Source organism: Callospermophilus lateralis, chromosome 19 (genome assembly GCF_048772815.1).
Source record: "Callospermophilus lateralis isolate mCalLat2 chromosome 19, mCalLat2.hap1, whole genome shotgun sequence".
NCBI classification, from domain to species: domain Eukaryota; kingdom Metazoa; phylum Chordata; class Mammalia; order Rodentia; family Sciuridae; genus Callospermophilus; species Callospermophilus lateralis.
In genome coordinates this window covers 22,742,615-22,758,152 of record NC_135323.1, presented here as the reverse complement: position 1 = coordinate 22,758,152, position 15,538 = coordinate 22,742,615, and the positions used below count along the sequence as shown (strand labels likewise).

The 15,538-nt window shown below is 42.4% G+C and overlaps 1 protein-coding gene across 1 annotated transcript in view; it reads right to left on the bottom strand.

The window, feature by feature from the left end:
- Tpst1 (tyrosylprotein sulfotransferase 1) overlaps positions 1-15,538 on the bottom strand; it is a 93,382-nt gene that overhangs the window by 57,958 nt on the left and 19,886 nt on the right. Inside the window, exon 2 of the mRNA XM_076840110.2 lies at positions 3,174-4,119. Within this exon, the coding sequence (XP_076696225.1) occupies positions 3,174-4,018 (845 nt within the window). The 5' untranslated portion in view covers positions 4,019-4,119. The remainder of the gene's footprint in view (positions 1-3,173; positions 4,120-15,538) is intronic.

Here is a 15,538-nt window from a genome sequence, read left to right as displayed (position 1 = left end):
GGCTTCCCAAATATTTTTAAGTACTGTCATACTACATAACATTAAAACAAGTATTAAGAAACTGATTTTAGGGACTGGGGATGTGGCTCAGGGGGTAGCGTGCTCATCTGGCATGCGTGAGGCACTGGGTTCAATCCTCAGCACCACATAAAAATAAAATAAAGATATTGTGCCCACCTAAAGCTAAAAATTAAATTAAAAAAAAGAAACTGATTTTAAACAATTTTTCCAAAAGAAAGCAATGTTTGTACACAGGAATAGGCACACCGGATGACTGACTCTGAGGTATAAATCGACATAACAATGAACACCAAAAATTTACAACTTGGTCCTAAAGGAATAACTGCTTCTGCCCTATCCCTGAATTCGTGGTTTTTGGCTTTATATTGGAATTCTGGGTAAGATTGTTTCAAAAAGAGGTTCATATGCCATTTTTTAATTTTGTCTTTAAATTTACAAAAAACACATGTACCCTATCAGAAAGTTTAAAATTAAAAGGTTCAAGTGCTGGCAAAGATGAGAGACAATTACAGTATAAACACCCACAAATAATACAGTTTAGAAAATCTTAAGGAAGTATATATTTTATAGTATGTGTGTGTGTGTGTGTGTGTGTGTGTGTGTGCGCGCGCGCATGTGTCTACAAGCACATGGGTATGATCCAAAAATTCTCATTGGTATATACTCAAAAAGAAAGAAATACACTCAAAAAGAATGCTCATGTTCCACAAAACTATCATACAAGCATGTTCTTGGCAACTTTATCCACAATGGCCCCAAATCAGAAACAACTCAAATTGTCTGTCCATAGAAGAACGGATCAACTGTGGCACACTTCACAGGAATAACAATGGAGCAACCACTGCTATTTACAACTGTATGAATGAATTTCAAACACAACACTGAATAAGAGAAGCCAACCACAAAAAATATGCACAACTGCATGTAAATAAAGTTTAAAAACAAGCAAGACAACCTGTGGAAACTGGGGTGGCACAGGGGCAGCTCTGGGTGGTGGAGCACTGACAGGAAGGAGCAAGCACAGCCTCCTGGATGCTGCTAGGGTTCCCTATTCCTTGGTGTGGGTGGTGAATATAGGCATGCACATGAACTAAGCGCTCACCCAGCAGAACACTGAGCATCTCACACAGACACCTGCAACGTGGCCAAGGGTCTGTGACAAAGCCCAGAGCTCGGCTGGGTCTCCAACCAACAGACTAGATGCCAAGGCTTGTTCCCTGATGAAATCCACTGACTCAAAGATTCTATGGATGGCCTCCATCTGTGTCCCTTAAGCACAGCAGGTACACATGCAGAACGGTCTCTCCCTTCCTATCCTCAGGATTTAACTTCACATATCTCTTCAGTCCCCACTGGGAGAGTCTGGAGGTGTCGTCAGCTTCTTTGCACTGACAAGCAGAACTAGCACCAGAGTCTCCCGGCCAGTGTACACCACAGCCCTTGGTATCAGCAGGGGACGGACTCCAGAACCCCAGAGATGCAAACTGTGTAAATGCTCAAGAGCCTCACACAAATGGAGCAGCACCTGCACACAACCTGCTCACACCCTCCCTTATAGCTAACATCACCTCTAGATCACTTTTGAGACCTACAACAGGGCCAAAGCTGTATAGACAGTTGTCATGCTGCATGTGTAAGAATGATGATGAGGGGAGTATATACATCTTCAGTGCAATTTCTTGCAAATACTTTTGATGCATGATTGGCTGAATTCAGAGGCAGAACTCCTGCTGTACTTACCTAGGAATACAGGTCATTAAAAATCAACTATAGATTATTATCTGGAAAGAACAATAAAGTGCAGTGACAGTGACTAGGACTGTAATTTTCTTTCAATCAATACAAATGATCTACAGTTGCTGTGATGGTGATGGCTGATAATGTGTAAACCACCAGTAACTGAGAGCGAGGCGCCGGCAGGCAGACATTCCTCGGAGATAGTCTGCATGGAAAGTCACAGACATGGGAAAATGAGGAGACATGCTCAGTGGAAGGAGTGGTTCACGCTGCACACTGCTTTCTCTTTTTTACAGGGATATACATTACTTTGATAAATGAAAAAAGACCAAAAAAATAAAATAAAATTTTACCCAAATTCTCTTCAATGAGAAGGCACCACCTGAATTTAACAGCACTTTCCACTGTCATCTCATTCTCCGCACACAGTTACTGCTCAGGCCACACACCAACTGGTCCACTGCAGACACCCCTTCATGGAAAGGCGGCAGAGTGCAAGAGTCAGCAAGAGGCTTAGTCGCTGTTCTAAGCGCTCACCCCTAAGGACCTCTGTGTGGATGAGGCTTTCCAACCACGGTGGCTCTCGCCTTCTGGAAACAGCCAGAAGGGGATCTACCGCCTGACGACAGGGCGCTGCCTGTGGCAAGATGCTAGAAAACAGCAGAGCTCAGTGGATCTGGCACATTCTGAATGACAGCTTTGCATCTCAATATGAGCACTCCCCTTAACCTTTCCATGACTTTGTCTTATCTGTAAAAGGTCATAGTGCCTTCATTATTGTTATAACTAAAATTTTAAAATGCTTGACATTCCCTAAGTGCTCACTAACATAGTAGATGCATTCCCTGTATTACCCTAACTCTACCTAGAAGCCAAACTGCCGTTTACAAGCACACCTAGAAGTCAGAAGTCACAAGCCAGTAACACTGAACCCAGACTCTGAGGCTGAGGTCAGTGGAAAGGCCCTTCATTGCCTGTTAGCTGGTTGGCATCCAGCACACAGACACAAAAGACCATGATACTATAAATGCACAGAGATTAACTATATCCACGCCCACACATGCACCCACACGTAACCCCACACCCACACATGTGCAACCCATACCCACATGTGCACATATTCTCACACGCACACACACCCACGCACACCCACACCCATATGTGCACACATACCCTCCCCACATGCTCACACCCACATCCACGCACGCACATACCCACAAACATGTACACATGTACACATGCACACACATCTGTGCGCAACCCTCCCACAAACATACGCACATATGCACACATACCCCCACAAACACGCACACCCACAAACATGCATACATGCCCACTCCCACATCTGTGCGCACACACACACAAACTCATCAGGGGGATATGGGGTGAGAAGGAAGAGCGTGCCCTGGACTCACTTTGACAGCGACACTCCCCCGGCCTTCCCGATCATCTCCTCATGGTGCAGCACTGAGTAGTTCCATGGGACGTGGAGAAACTTCAACAGGGTCCTCATCCACCGCTCAGGATGGAGGACGAGCTGCTCGTAATGAACCAACATGCACTTCTTGTAACCGACCTCCATGCACTGATTGTACATCGTCTCTATGGCACGATTCCACTTGGCCAAACAGTCCCTGTAGCTGTTCAGGTCAAACCCAGCTATAGTAACTTTCCGAGAAATCATTGAATGCACTGATGCCCGGCCATCTCGAACCATCAGGAGAAATTTGGCATTGGGGAACAACCTGGCAAGGTAAGTTAAGGATTTCAGGGCAAAGGGATCTTTGTTACATAAGTATGGGGCTGGCTCCCCATGCTTCACAATGATTTCTAGTAAGAAGGCTTGCATGGCAGAGTCCAGCACTTCATCAGTGACACCAGCCTCGTCCAAGCGGATCTTCTCTTTACTGGACCGCGACCACATCTGCTTCAGGGCCAGGATCCGAGGAATGACCCTGGTCTCCTCTCCACAGCGAATGTCAGGGTGTGCGTCCAGCATGGCCCTCATGAGTGTGGTCCCACTCCGAGGCACACCGCCAATGAATATCAAAGGCATATCTTTGTGATAGGCAAAGGTTTTATTGGCTTTAGGGTCCAGGCTGGTTCGCACGGTGGCTTTTGTGCTCTCCAATTTGGCTGGCTGGCTACGTTCCTCTATTCGGTGGTGGCATTCCATGGCATGCTGGCCCAAGTAAAATACTGTCACAGAACTGATCACCAGGCACGCCAATAGTAAATTCTGCTTCAGTTTTCCAACCATCTTGATGTGGCTATCTTGTTATTAAACAAGTACTTTGCTCAAAATGATTTTCAAAAAATGTTCAGGCCATGGAGATTCTACTTCAGAAAGATGATTAATATCTGGTAAGACAAGGAAAAAGTTTATTTATCATCACATTATTTGATTGTTTACAGTCACCAGCTACCAACCACTGAGTTCCAGGTGTGAAGAAGCCAAAGCATCCCTGGCATTCTCAGAACACAGTAAATACAAAAGTGAGCAGGAACTCCTCGCTGGGCTTCGCTCAGTGGTCCAGCACTTGCCCAGCATGCATGAGGCCCTTTTTTGATCCTCAAAACAACATGCGTGAATAAATAAATTATCAGAAAGAACTTTTCTTAGTGGAACAGGTCTGACATGCCAGCAGTAAATTCTGCTTCAAAACGTCTACATAGCAGGCATAGGACAGGAGAAAAAATAAAAGCGTCTGCACCAAGGAGTCAAGCAAGTATTAAAGACACCCAAGCATGCCTGGCATCTGACCCAAGGCTGACAACTTGCACTCAAGTTTGCTTCATCCCCAAATAGTCACCATCTCCACATTCCAGAATGATGAGAAACTATTATAAAAGAAGTATGAATGTAGCTTCCAAATCCTCAACAGAGTTTCAGTGTTCATTCAGGCAATGCAGACCAGAAGTCCACATCTGACCAGGATAGACCATGAGAAGGAGGGCAGTGTAGGAGCTTTGCTCTCAGAAGACAAAGTCTTCAAACAGATATGCAAACAGTGACAATAAAATGTGATCAGCACTCAAAGAAATGCACAGAGGGATAAGGCAGCAATAGGAAAAGGGGCACACAGGCCAACTGAAAAGACTGTGCAGGCAGAGCCCAAGGGCTTGACAGGACACAACCCCTTAAGGAGAGCTAGTGTTCACATGCTTGCTGGCACACAGGCCTGTGACTGAGCCCTGGAGGAAGGGGTGAGGTTTGGACGCAGGGCACTCCAAAGCTGCAGGTGCCCCGTGGTCAAATATGTAAACAGCTAGAACTGCCGGTCCAGTGGGAGCAAGGGTCCACCCTGAGAAGCAGAGAGCAATCAGACCACACTCGCACTAAGACAAGGACCTGCATCTTCAGAGGACAGCATGACGTTAGTTCCACGTGTCAACCTGGCCAGGCCACGGTGAGCATCTGTTTGGTCAAACACCAACAAAAATGTTGTTGGAAGAATTTTCAGATGTGACTAACATTTAAATTGACAGATTCTGAGTCAAGTAAGTCACTCTCCACAACACAGGAGGGCCTTAACTGTTAAAGACTTTAACAGACAATTTTTTTTCAAAAAAGTAGAAAATCCCAAAACAGCACAGAACCACTGCCAGAGCTTCCAGACTGCTACACCTGCCAGACTGCCCTGTGGATTGCAGACCTGCCAGCCCCATGACAGCATCAGCTGATTCCTTAAAATTCATCTCTTCTGGGCTGGGGATGTGGCGCAGAGGTAGAGCACTTGCCTATCATGCATAAGGCACTGGGTTCAATCCTCAGCACCACATAAAAATAAAGATATTGTGTCCACCTATAAATAAAAACAAAATACCTAAAACAAACAAACAAACAAAAAACCATCTATTCTGTCCGTGTCTGCATCCCCCCACAGATTCTCTTAGTTCTGCTTCTCTGACCCTGATTAACACAGTAAGTGTGACTGGGGAAATGACTACTCTAGAAAAAGAATACACTCTGAAAGGAGCACTTCCAGCAATTCTTCTACCCAAACCAAGGGAAAAGCTGGATGAGACTTATCCAGGAACAAAACAAAAACAAAAAAATCCCCACAAACAAAAAATAAAACATTTGGTGCTCTGGAAATCAATCAAAGGGTACAACAACCTAAAAAACATTTATGTTTGAACTGTGAATGCTGGGTAAAGCTCCTTGCTGCTTAGTAGGCACAGAGGCTCTGCAGAGCAGGGCAGGCAGGGCAAGCCAGGAGGAGCGGCCGCTTTATTGCTGGAGTGGGTGCCGCATTTGGAGTGGTAAGTAATACACATGTTCAGGTGCACCGTCACATAAGTGGTGGACCAGGTGGTCAGTGAGCAAGAGGATGGCACTGTGGCAGGCTGAGGCTCAGCCAGAGTCAGGGCAGGTGGGTCAACCCAAGCCTGCATGTGGACATCAGGGGAGTCATGAAAGTACGCTGCCAAAGCACAAGCCAGGGCCATGTGTACAGCTGCTCCTGCCCCACACGCTGCTACTGACAGGGGACCAAAGCCTGGCTGCTGGAGACGCTCGGGTCCACATCCATTCTTATTTCCTTTAAAAACTGCAGCTTCTGGGGTGGGGCTGTGGCTCAGTGGCAGAGCTCTTGCCTAGCATGTGTGAAGCTCTGGGTTTGATCTCAGCACCATGTAAATAAAAATAAATAAATAAATAGTCCATTGGCAACAAAAAAAATTTTTTTAAAGTAATACAATTCTTTAAAATGCAGCTTCTGGACCCCACACCAGAGTCAGAGTTATTAACAATTTAATTTGGAATCCAGTGCTATGGGATTCATCACAGTGCTTGGGGGAAATATTTCGTTATAGTATTTCTTTAGCCTCACAGCATTATAAATTTTCAGCAAATGTTCGATAAATTGGTTCAAGCCCACAGAACCACTTGGAAAGCAGGCGACCCCAGAAAGCCACACGTGGAGATGAAAGCAACCACACAGTGTATGTATGTGTGTGTGTCCATTACACACCTTACTTAACAGCTGTTTACATATAAACAACTGCAAAAGTGTATCTGTGTGTAAATGAGCAGTAACTTTGCATGCATCTATACAAACATCCACATGAGGCAGATTTACAGACAGAGTACAGAAGCAAGGACTTAACTACAAACAGGCACGAAGGGACGCCTTGTAAGAACTGGAATATTCTAAAAGCAGGATATTATCACAGTTATACAACTCTATGAAACCTAAAAATCATGGTACTATACTCTCACAATGGATGAGTTTTGTGGTATATACACCTGCATCTCAATATAGCTTTCTTTTAAAAAAGAACACATTAATAGAAAAACATTTTAACACTCTCAGTTGCACACATCAACCAAGATCTGGTTTTTGTTTATGCAAGTATTCAATCCACCTGAGATATGTCTATGACACATTATTGTGCCAAGCATAAAGCTTCAACAAAGAACCACAAATAGGTAGAGATTAAAAGGCTGGCTTAATTAAGAAAAAACTGCAAAGGAAGAAGCATTAATTAAGATAAGCACTGAAATGTCTACACAGAAAACTTCCATGACATGGATATACAATTAAGGTGCTTTCCCAGTGTTCAATGTAAAACGAAATATGTGGGAAGAAAAGAGAATGGCAAAAAAAGAGAGTAATATACAAAAAGGAGAATTAAAATTCAACACTATAATAACAACATTTTGGTTGAAGAAACTAAAACTACATTACAAGTTCAAAAATAAAACCTTCCTGAACTACAAAAAGACAACTGTCTCTAGAGGCAAGGAAGGGTCTACATTTCAAGCAAAACAAATGACAACAAATCCCATCAGGACCTATCCTACCAAGTTTAAGTATGTAGGAAATGATTATGCAGGCTCCCAAACAGAAAACAAGGACCAAGCTGTCCCTCCTCTTCCGATTCTCTCTCTCTCTCACACACACACACACACACACACACACACGCACACGCACACACAGCATACGCACGCACACAACAGACACGCACACAGCACATGCACCCACTCATGCACATGGCACACACACTGCACACGCATGCACACACATACATGCATGCACATACTCATGCATACATGGCACGCAGATGCACACACACCCACACATACACAGCACACACACACAGAGCATACATGTCTATTTTTCAAAAGTGATCAATCAAGGGGCTGAGGCGGTGGCTCAATGGTTGAGCACTTGCTTAGCCTGTGTGAGGCACTGGGTTTGATTCTCAGCACCATATATAAATAAATGAATAAAATAAAGGTCCATACATCTAAAAAAAAATTTTTTTTTAAAAGTGATCAATCAATAGGAAAGTCTTCTTAAGGTGGCACTGAGGCTGAGACTCCAACAGGGGTGGGAAAGCTAAAGGAGAGCACAAATTCAGAAATTTTTTATGAATCTGTTTCAAAATGCAAATTTAAGGAAGGAAACGAAGCAAAAAATAAATGCTGGCAAGGATGTGGGGGAAAAGGTACACTTGAACTTTACTGGAGGGACTAAAGACTAGTTTAATCACACAACGGAAAGCAGTATGGAGATTCCTCAAAAAACTAGGGATGGAACCACCACATGAACCAATTACCCTATTTCTTAGTTTTTTCCCAAAAGACTTAAAATCAGCATAATATAGTGATTCAGCCACCTCAATGTTTACAGGAGCACAATTCACAGTAGCTAAATTATGGAATCAACCCAGGTGTTCACCAATAGATGAGTGGATTAAGAAACTGTGGCATACATACACAATGGAATTTTACTCAGTCATAAAGAAGAATCAAATCATGGCATCTGCCAGTAAGTGGAGAACATCATTCTAAGTGAAAACAGCCAAACTCAGAAATTCAAAGGTTGAAGGTTTTCCATTATATGCAGAAGCTAGAGTAAAATAAAAGAAAGGGGGAGAGAAGAAGAGGGTATAATAATGGGAAGATGGTAATGCAGAAGGAGATCTAGAAGCAGAGTGAAGAGACAGGAAGAGGAAGCCACGCAGATGTATTTTAAAAATACATGTATGTAAATGTACCACAGGGAATGTCACCTTTGGCATAAGTAAAACGAACCAGGCAAATGTAAAAAAAGGAAGCCTGGCAGAGAGGAGGAAGGAGAACGGGGGAGGGTGAAAAGATGAGGGGAAAGGAGAATCAAGAGCCACAACCAAATTCCAGGCGCGTGTGAGTTTGCCTACTATTGTGCATAACTATCCAGCTCTCATAAAAATCCCTATGTTTAAAGCAATAGAGTTTTCTTAAGTTTTGAGCTGTTTTTAGTAAAATTTTACAGAACTGGCCTAGGAAACAAAATTTGGTTTTTTTCAAGATAACTATGGGTGTTTTGTTTTTTTTTTCCAATCCTTATTAGGTTTCTGATTGCTAGGAAAACTGAAAATTTAAAAGAATTAAGGTTTATTTAAACATCTGTTTTTTAATCTTCTGAATTGTCACTTTAAACTCTGGCTAAATATGGTTTATAACTCTGAACACACACCTATTATTTTACAATATATGTGATATATGGTATGAATTTTATGTCAATATTCTAAAGCTATTATATAATCTTTTTTAAGTTTTTTTTTTTTTTGTAGTTGTAGATGGAGAGCATGTCTTTATTATATTTGTTTATTTTTATGTGATGCTTAGGATCAAACCCAGTGCCTCACATGTGCAAGGCAAGCGCTTTGCCACTGAGCTATACCCCCAGCCCTTATTATATAAACTTTAGAAGTCTGATGGTCCTGGCATTAGTCATGATTGTAATTTTAAAATGCTGTGCATGAAATAACTGAATTGTCTTGTCAATTGCTAAGCGCTGGTCAAATTGTAGCCACAACTCCTCCAACTCTGTATCACCCAGTTATTTTTTAAAAATATATATGGACACAATATCTTTATTTATTCCTTTATTTTTATGTGGTGCCAAGGATGGAACCCAGTGCCTCACACATGTGAGACAAGCACTCTACCAATGAGCTACAGTTTTGATTCTTCTCCAAAGCATTTACCAGATTCATGGAACAGCCTCTAACAAGTACTCTTAAATATAGCTTTCTGATAGAAATTTAAATTACTGGGCTGGGGATGTGGCTCAAGCGGTAGCGCGCTCGCCTGGCATGCGTGCGGCCCGGGTTCGATCCTCAGCACCACATACAAACAAAAGATGTTGTGTCTGCCGAAAACTAAAAAATAAATATTAAAATTCTCTCTCTCTCTCTCTCAAAAAAAAAAAAAATTTAAAAAAAATTTAAATTACTATACAAATTGGTTTTCCTTTGATTCTCTTCATTCTGTAGTGGTTCAAAACCACTACACAACTGAATTTGTTTTGTTCTTTTGGTTCTGTTTTATGTTTTCCTTTAAAACTCTGTAATTAGTGTCTTTTAAAAATTATGCAGAAGTACTGCTTCTAACAATGATCTTTCCCAGTGTTGTGAAATGGAAGCCACTGCCTACAAGAATAAAATTAAACTTAATGGAATCCAGGCAAGCTTGGCCTACAAGCCACTCCTCCTCAACTCCACTGTTCAAATGTAGCTAAAAGGGTTGTGACACTGACTCCCAATTGTCAATCATTATCCTCTAACATAGGACCAGATTAGACCAACAAAGGGACAAACAGGATGGCTGATTAGCATTATCTTCAAGGAAACTCTCACAAAGACAAGAGGGAATATAAAAGATCAGAATCAAGAGGGAGTCACTTGGGTCAGTCCCACCAAAAGGTATATAAAGCCAGGAGGTAAAAAAGGAGCCTGATAAGAACCATCACAAAAGGCTCTGCCAGAACTGTCTGTCTGAGCCTCATCTAACAGACCTACTACTGGAAAATTCAGACCTTGGGATGTACACATATGGAAATAGTTTTATGGACCAAGAACACCACAAATCTGGGTATGTGATGGTAACCCAGGAAAAAAGGAGATGAAAAACAGAAGCCTTTCAACATTAGGCACCTCCACAGTGAAGACAGAGTTCACAGCTCTGAAAAGGGATCTCTGTTCAGGTCAAGACAAGAAAATGACTGCGTTCACTGAGCCCAGGTATGGTTTTCTCCAGTGGCCCATGCCTGTGGAACCACTTAAAAGAGAAAAAAGCCCCTATGCAAGGGGTCCAATTGGATACTCTCTGGCTTTGACTTCCCTTGTGTTCTCACAGTTCACATGGTTCTTTTACTTTTAGGCTTAAGTACCTGGCATAAGGTGATACTTAACATCTGTTTGGACTGCCCAGGCAGCAGGACGTACATCCAACACATCCTACTGTTTTATGTAAACTCCTGTGATACTGGGAAACACAGGCTCTTATAGACAGCTTGGCCCAGGATGTTCAAAACATGGTACCAGACATCGCCTGGTTTCTGTCTCCGGGGCCCCTGGACAGCTACCCTACTTTTTTGGCTATGCATTCTCGACTGTCTGGTTTCATCTGTAGCTGAAGATTGAAAGCCATGAAATCACAAATGGTAGTCACTCCATGTTATAAACAGGCCTACAACTAGGCACTAACTAGACCTACTTAAGTTAACAAGAGGGACATTTCACTGCTCTATCAGGCCCCTTAATGATACCCAAATTCAGCTGGAAGAAGTTATAGAGGATAAATGGACTTTTGCCCATCAGCACCCGCTAAAAAGGAGAAGCAAAAGGAAAAAAAGGGGAACTCATTAACCAACGGCACTGCCATATTACCTTACTGAACTTGCCTGAATAACCTCTAATTCTGCTCATCCCCAAGGACAGAGGGTTTAAAGATTAACAGCCCCTTAGAACAGACCAGCTAAAATCAGTGGGGTCCAGGGTGGCCTCCTGAACCACGTCTAATAGACCTTACCCCCTCAGGAGGAGCAATGAACAAAGATAAGGGGGGAACTATGGCCCAGAAACACCAAGCAAACCCTCCAGCATCACCTGTTGTTAACTGACTTACAAAGCAGTGACCACAGAGCTGGGCAACAGATCAGCAGCTTCCCACTAGCTTTGCTAAGGGTAACGCCTCTGATGTGTGGGTTATGTCGACAGCAGTTGTCTAGGTATCAGGGATCTGAAAGCCAATTTTGTTGAAAACACCAACTCTTCACTTGGGCCTGCGATGTCCCATGGGTGACCAGAATGAGGGGAAAGGCTTGGTATCCCTGTCTTCCTGTTGGGTCTTCTTTGTTGTATTAACTTCAGGGTCAGATTCTACTCAGCTCTGCACGCTTGAGAAATGTTTTGTCCACAACTATAATATAGGGATAGCTTGACCTGGACTTGCATGATCTCTCCCACCCCTCCCTTAAGGCTAACCATGCCTCCTTCCTCCCAGGCACCATGACTGGAGGCACGAGACCAGAGAAGAGTGAAGAGATGGTACCCAAGTCCTGGGAGGAGCTCTGCCTGTTTCCAGAAGAGACAGGGACATTCCTTTTCTATACCTCTCTCTTCCACATAGCTCTTCTCTTCTATCTGTACCCCTCAACCCACTGGAGTGGACAAGCTGGTTTGCAAGAAAGTTGCTCTCTCTATGCTTCAACCCCTGAAAAAAGCCTTTCTTTCTCCCCAACACTTGAATCTCAGACACAGGGTTTTTTATGGGATAAGCCTCCAAATGTGGGTTTGGTAACAATACGTGTCAAACAGATGAATTAAAAAATATATGTGTGTGTATATATATTGTACATATTATATACACAACGGAGCATTATTCAGCCATAAAAAATAAAATCATGTCATCTCATGGATGGGACTAGGGATCATCGTGTCAGTAAAATAAGCCAGACATGAACAAATATCACATTTTCTCTCATTTGTGGAATCTTGAACTTAAAATAATTTTAAAAAGACAATCAGAAAGTACTAGAGGACCTACCAGGAAAAGGGCACTAAGAGAAGAGCAAGGATAGCAGGGAGGCAGGATGACATATGAGAGTGTGGAAATGTCACAATGAGACCTGGTAACTTGTACAACTAATATGGGTTAATAATCATATATATATATTTTTTTAAGTGAACAGTGAAGGCCATGGAGAAAGCTGATGAGATAGAAACAACAAGCAAAGCAAAGAAGCAGAATGGAAATTTTCTCAAGTCCTAAAGGCACTGGAGGGATTATGGATTAAAAAAATCATTGGACATTTTCTTTAAAACATCAAAACTGAAAAAAGAATGCATTACTCTAAATTATACTTTGATAAATATTCTTGTATATACAAAGAACTTTCATACAGAATTATTTTCTTAAAATTTTAGAAAAGGAACTGCTGGGTCAAGGAGGGTGGGAATATATAGATTTTAAAGCACTCAATACATATTTGAGTCATCTTCCTCATCCAAATCTGACACCCCCCAAAAAAAAAAAAATGCTATTGGTTTTTCCTTCAAAATCCATCAGAATTTGGTGTCTTCAACCAGGACCACCAGCAGGTATCCTCCACTCTACTCCTATCCCTTACAGCCTATTCTCAACTCCACAGCCAGAGGAATCCTTTTAAAACATAAGGATTATGTCAATCATCAGCTCAAAGCCTGGGAGGGGGGGGCTCTTTCTTGAAAATAGTCTTTAAAAGGATTATTTATTCAAAGACATGCAACACTAAATCTGTGTTGTTTCTCCACCTGTCAAGAAATCCCTAGGGCCAGGGATATGACCGAGTACTCAGTATGGGAAAGAAAGGAAGGATGGGAGGGAGGGAGGAAGGAAATAAGAAATCCCTATCTACCTATCTATAGGCATCTACAAAGCAGGACTGACTGAGATCAGGTTGACAGGTCATCACCCAAGCTGGCAGTTTCTTGTTCACAGTGAAGTAACTGAGGATGCACTCCTAACCTTGGAAGTTTTCATAGGGTTCAGATGAGGGCAATTCCATCGTATCTAAGGAATAATATAGGGAAAAGAAAATGCTGTCATGTTTCCAGCCCATGTGCAGCTGTCAAGTGACACATCAAGTTTTTATTTCTGTGGCATTAAACAAACAAATACTGTCTCCCCTATAATATTAGGGGGTGTGTTCTATATCCCTTCAAAAGGCTTTGTAAGGGATACCGAAAAGGAACAGAGGAGGACTCTGCTTTCCCCAAAACATTCCCATTACTTACACTAAGTTCATGGAGCCCGATTGTCTTGCTTTGGACGATTCTTGGACTTGGAGAATCACAGAAGCATGTGGCACCAGTGCTAAAAGAGGCCTCACGTCATCCAGAGTCAGTGCTCTCATTTTCAGATGTATAAGCTGAGACCCAACAAGTTTTCTTCACCTCTTTTCTAAACCTTACCTGTTTGTCAAAGGTCACTTTTTATTTTATCTCATGTATTTTACTTACTCCAATCAATGCATAAAAACCAACTTGAGCAATAAACATGCCACGTAGACTCTGTCCTACAGATGGGACGCAGGCCACGAGGGTTCTAGGTGCCTGAAACACAGAAACCTGGTCTACCTCCACCAGGCACGATGAGCAGACACCAGCAGTGTGCACACCGAGCTCCTAGAGGCAACAGTGCCAACGGGGCTGCAAAGCTTCTCTCTCCAGGTGACACTGCAGAGCTGCTTACACTGTCCTACTGGCTCTTCTCAGACTCTTAAAAAGCAGATCTTTTTCCTTTTCCTTTGAGCAGTACTAAGGATTGAACCCAGGTCCTCACAAATGCTAGGCATGCACAGAGCCACGTCCAACCCCCTTTTAATTTTTATTTTGAAACAGAGTCTAAGTTGCTGAGGCTGGCCTACAACAACCTCTTGAGTCACTGGGATTATAGCCATGTACCACCACGTCCATGATTTAAGAAGCCCTTTGATTCAAGAAGAAAGTCAAACCTTTACTCATTCAACCACTGTGTGCATGTAAGTGTCTCTCACTGTATTTCCAGACAAGCAGTACCAATCGTTTCCCTCCTGGAATATTCACAGGGTTGAGGCTGAGCTAGAGAAGAACAACAGAATGTTTGGTTTCATTTCTATTTTTAGGGGAAAGAAAAAGGATTTGAAATCATAACAAACAATCTGAGAAATCACTATTAATAGGACTGCTCTTTCCCAGGAGGCCACATGAAATAGACACCCAAAAACAATGCTTTAGAGGAGAGTGCTGACATTATATTTCTATACTTAGATCATTACAAACATTTTTCTTTTTCTATTCATTCATTCACTGCAGTACTGAAGATTGAACCCAAGGTCTCACAAATACTAAGCAAGAACTCCACCACTGAATTACACCTCCAGATCCCAATCTTTGTAATTTTTAAAAAATATTTACTTTTTAGTTATAGGTGGACACAATGTCTATATTTTGCTTTATGTGGTACTGAGGATCGAACTCAGTGCCCCAGCATGTTAGGCGAGCACTCTACCACTAAGCTACAATCCTAACCCCTCAATCTTTATAATTTTTATAAAGTAGATTGCAACTGTAAAATACCATTGGGCCAGGTGTCATGGTACAAACTTGTAATTGCAGCTATTGAGGAAGCTGAGATAGGAGGATCATAAATTTGAGGCCAGGGGCAACTTTGCAAGATCCCATCCTAAAATAAAAAGTAAAAAATAAAAAGGGCTGGGAAATAGCTCACCCTTGGGATCAATCCCCAGTAATGAGAAGGAGAGAGAGAGAGAGAGAGAGAGAGAGAGAGAGAGAGAGAACACTAGCATTGGTAAACAAATACAGGGATACAGAGGTCAGTGGTCAGCAAGACCCAATACCCCCTATACATCTTGGCCCAGACACATGGACTCATGAGCACACTTACTTCACCCTGCTGGCTGCCTATTCCAGGTACAAAAAGATGCTGGGGAAATGTCCCCAAAAAAGACAAATTACAAAA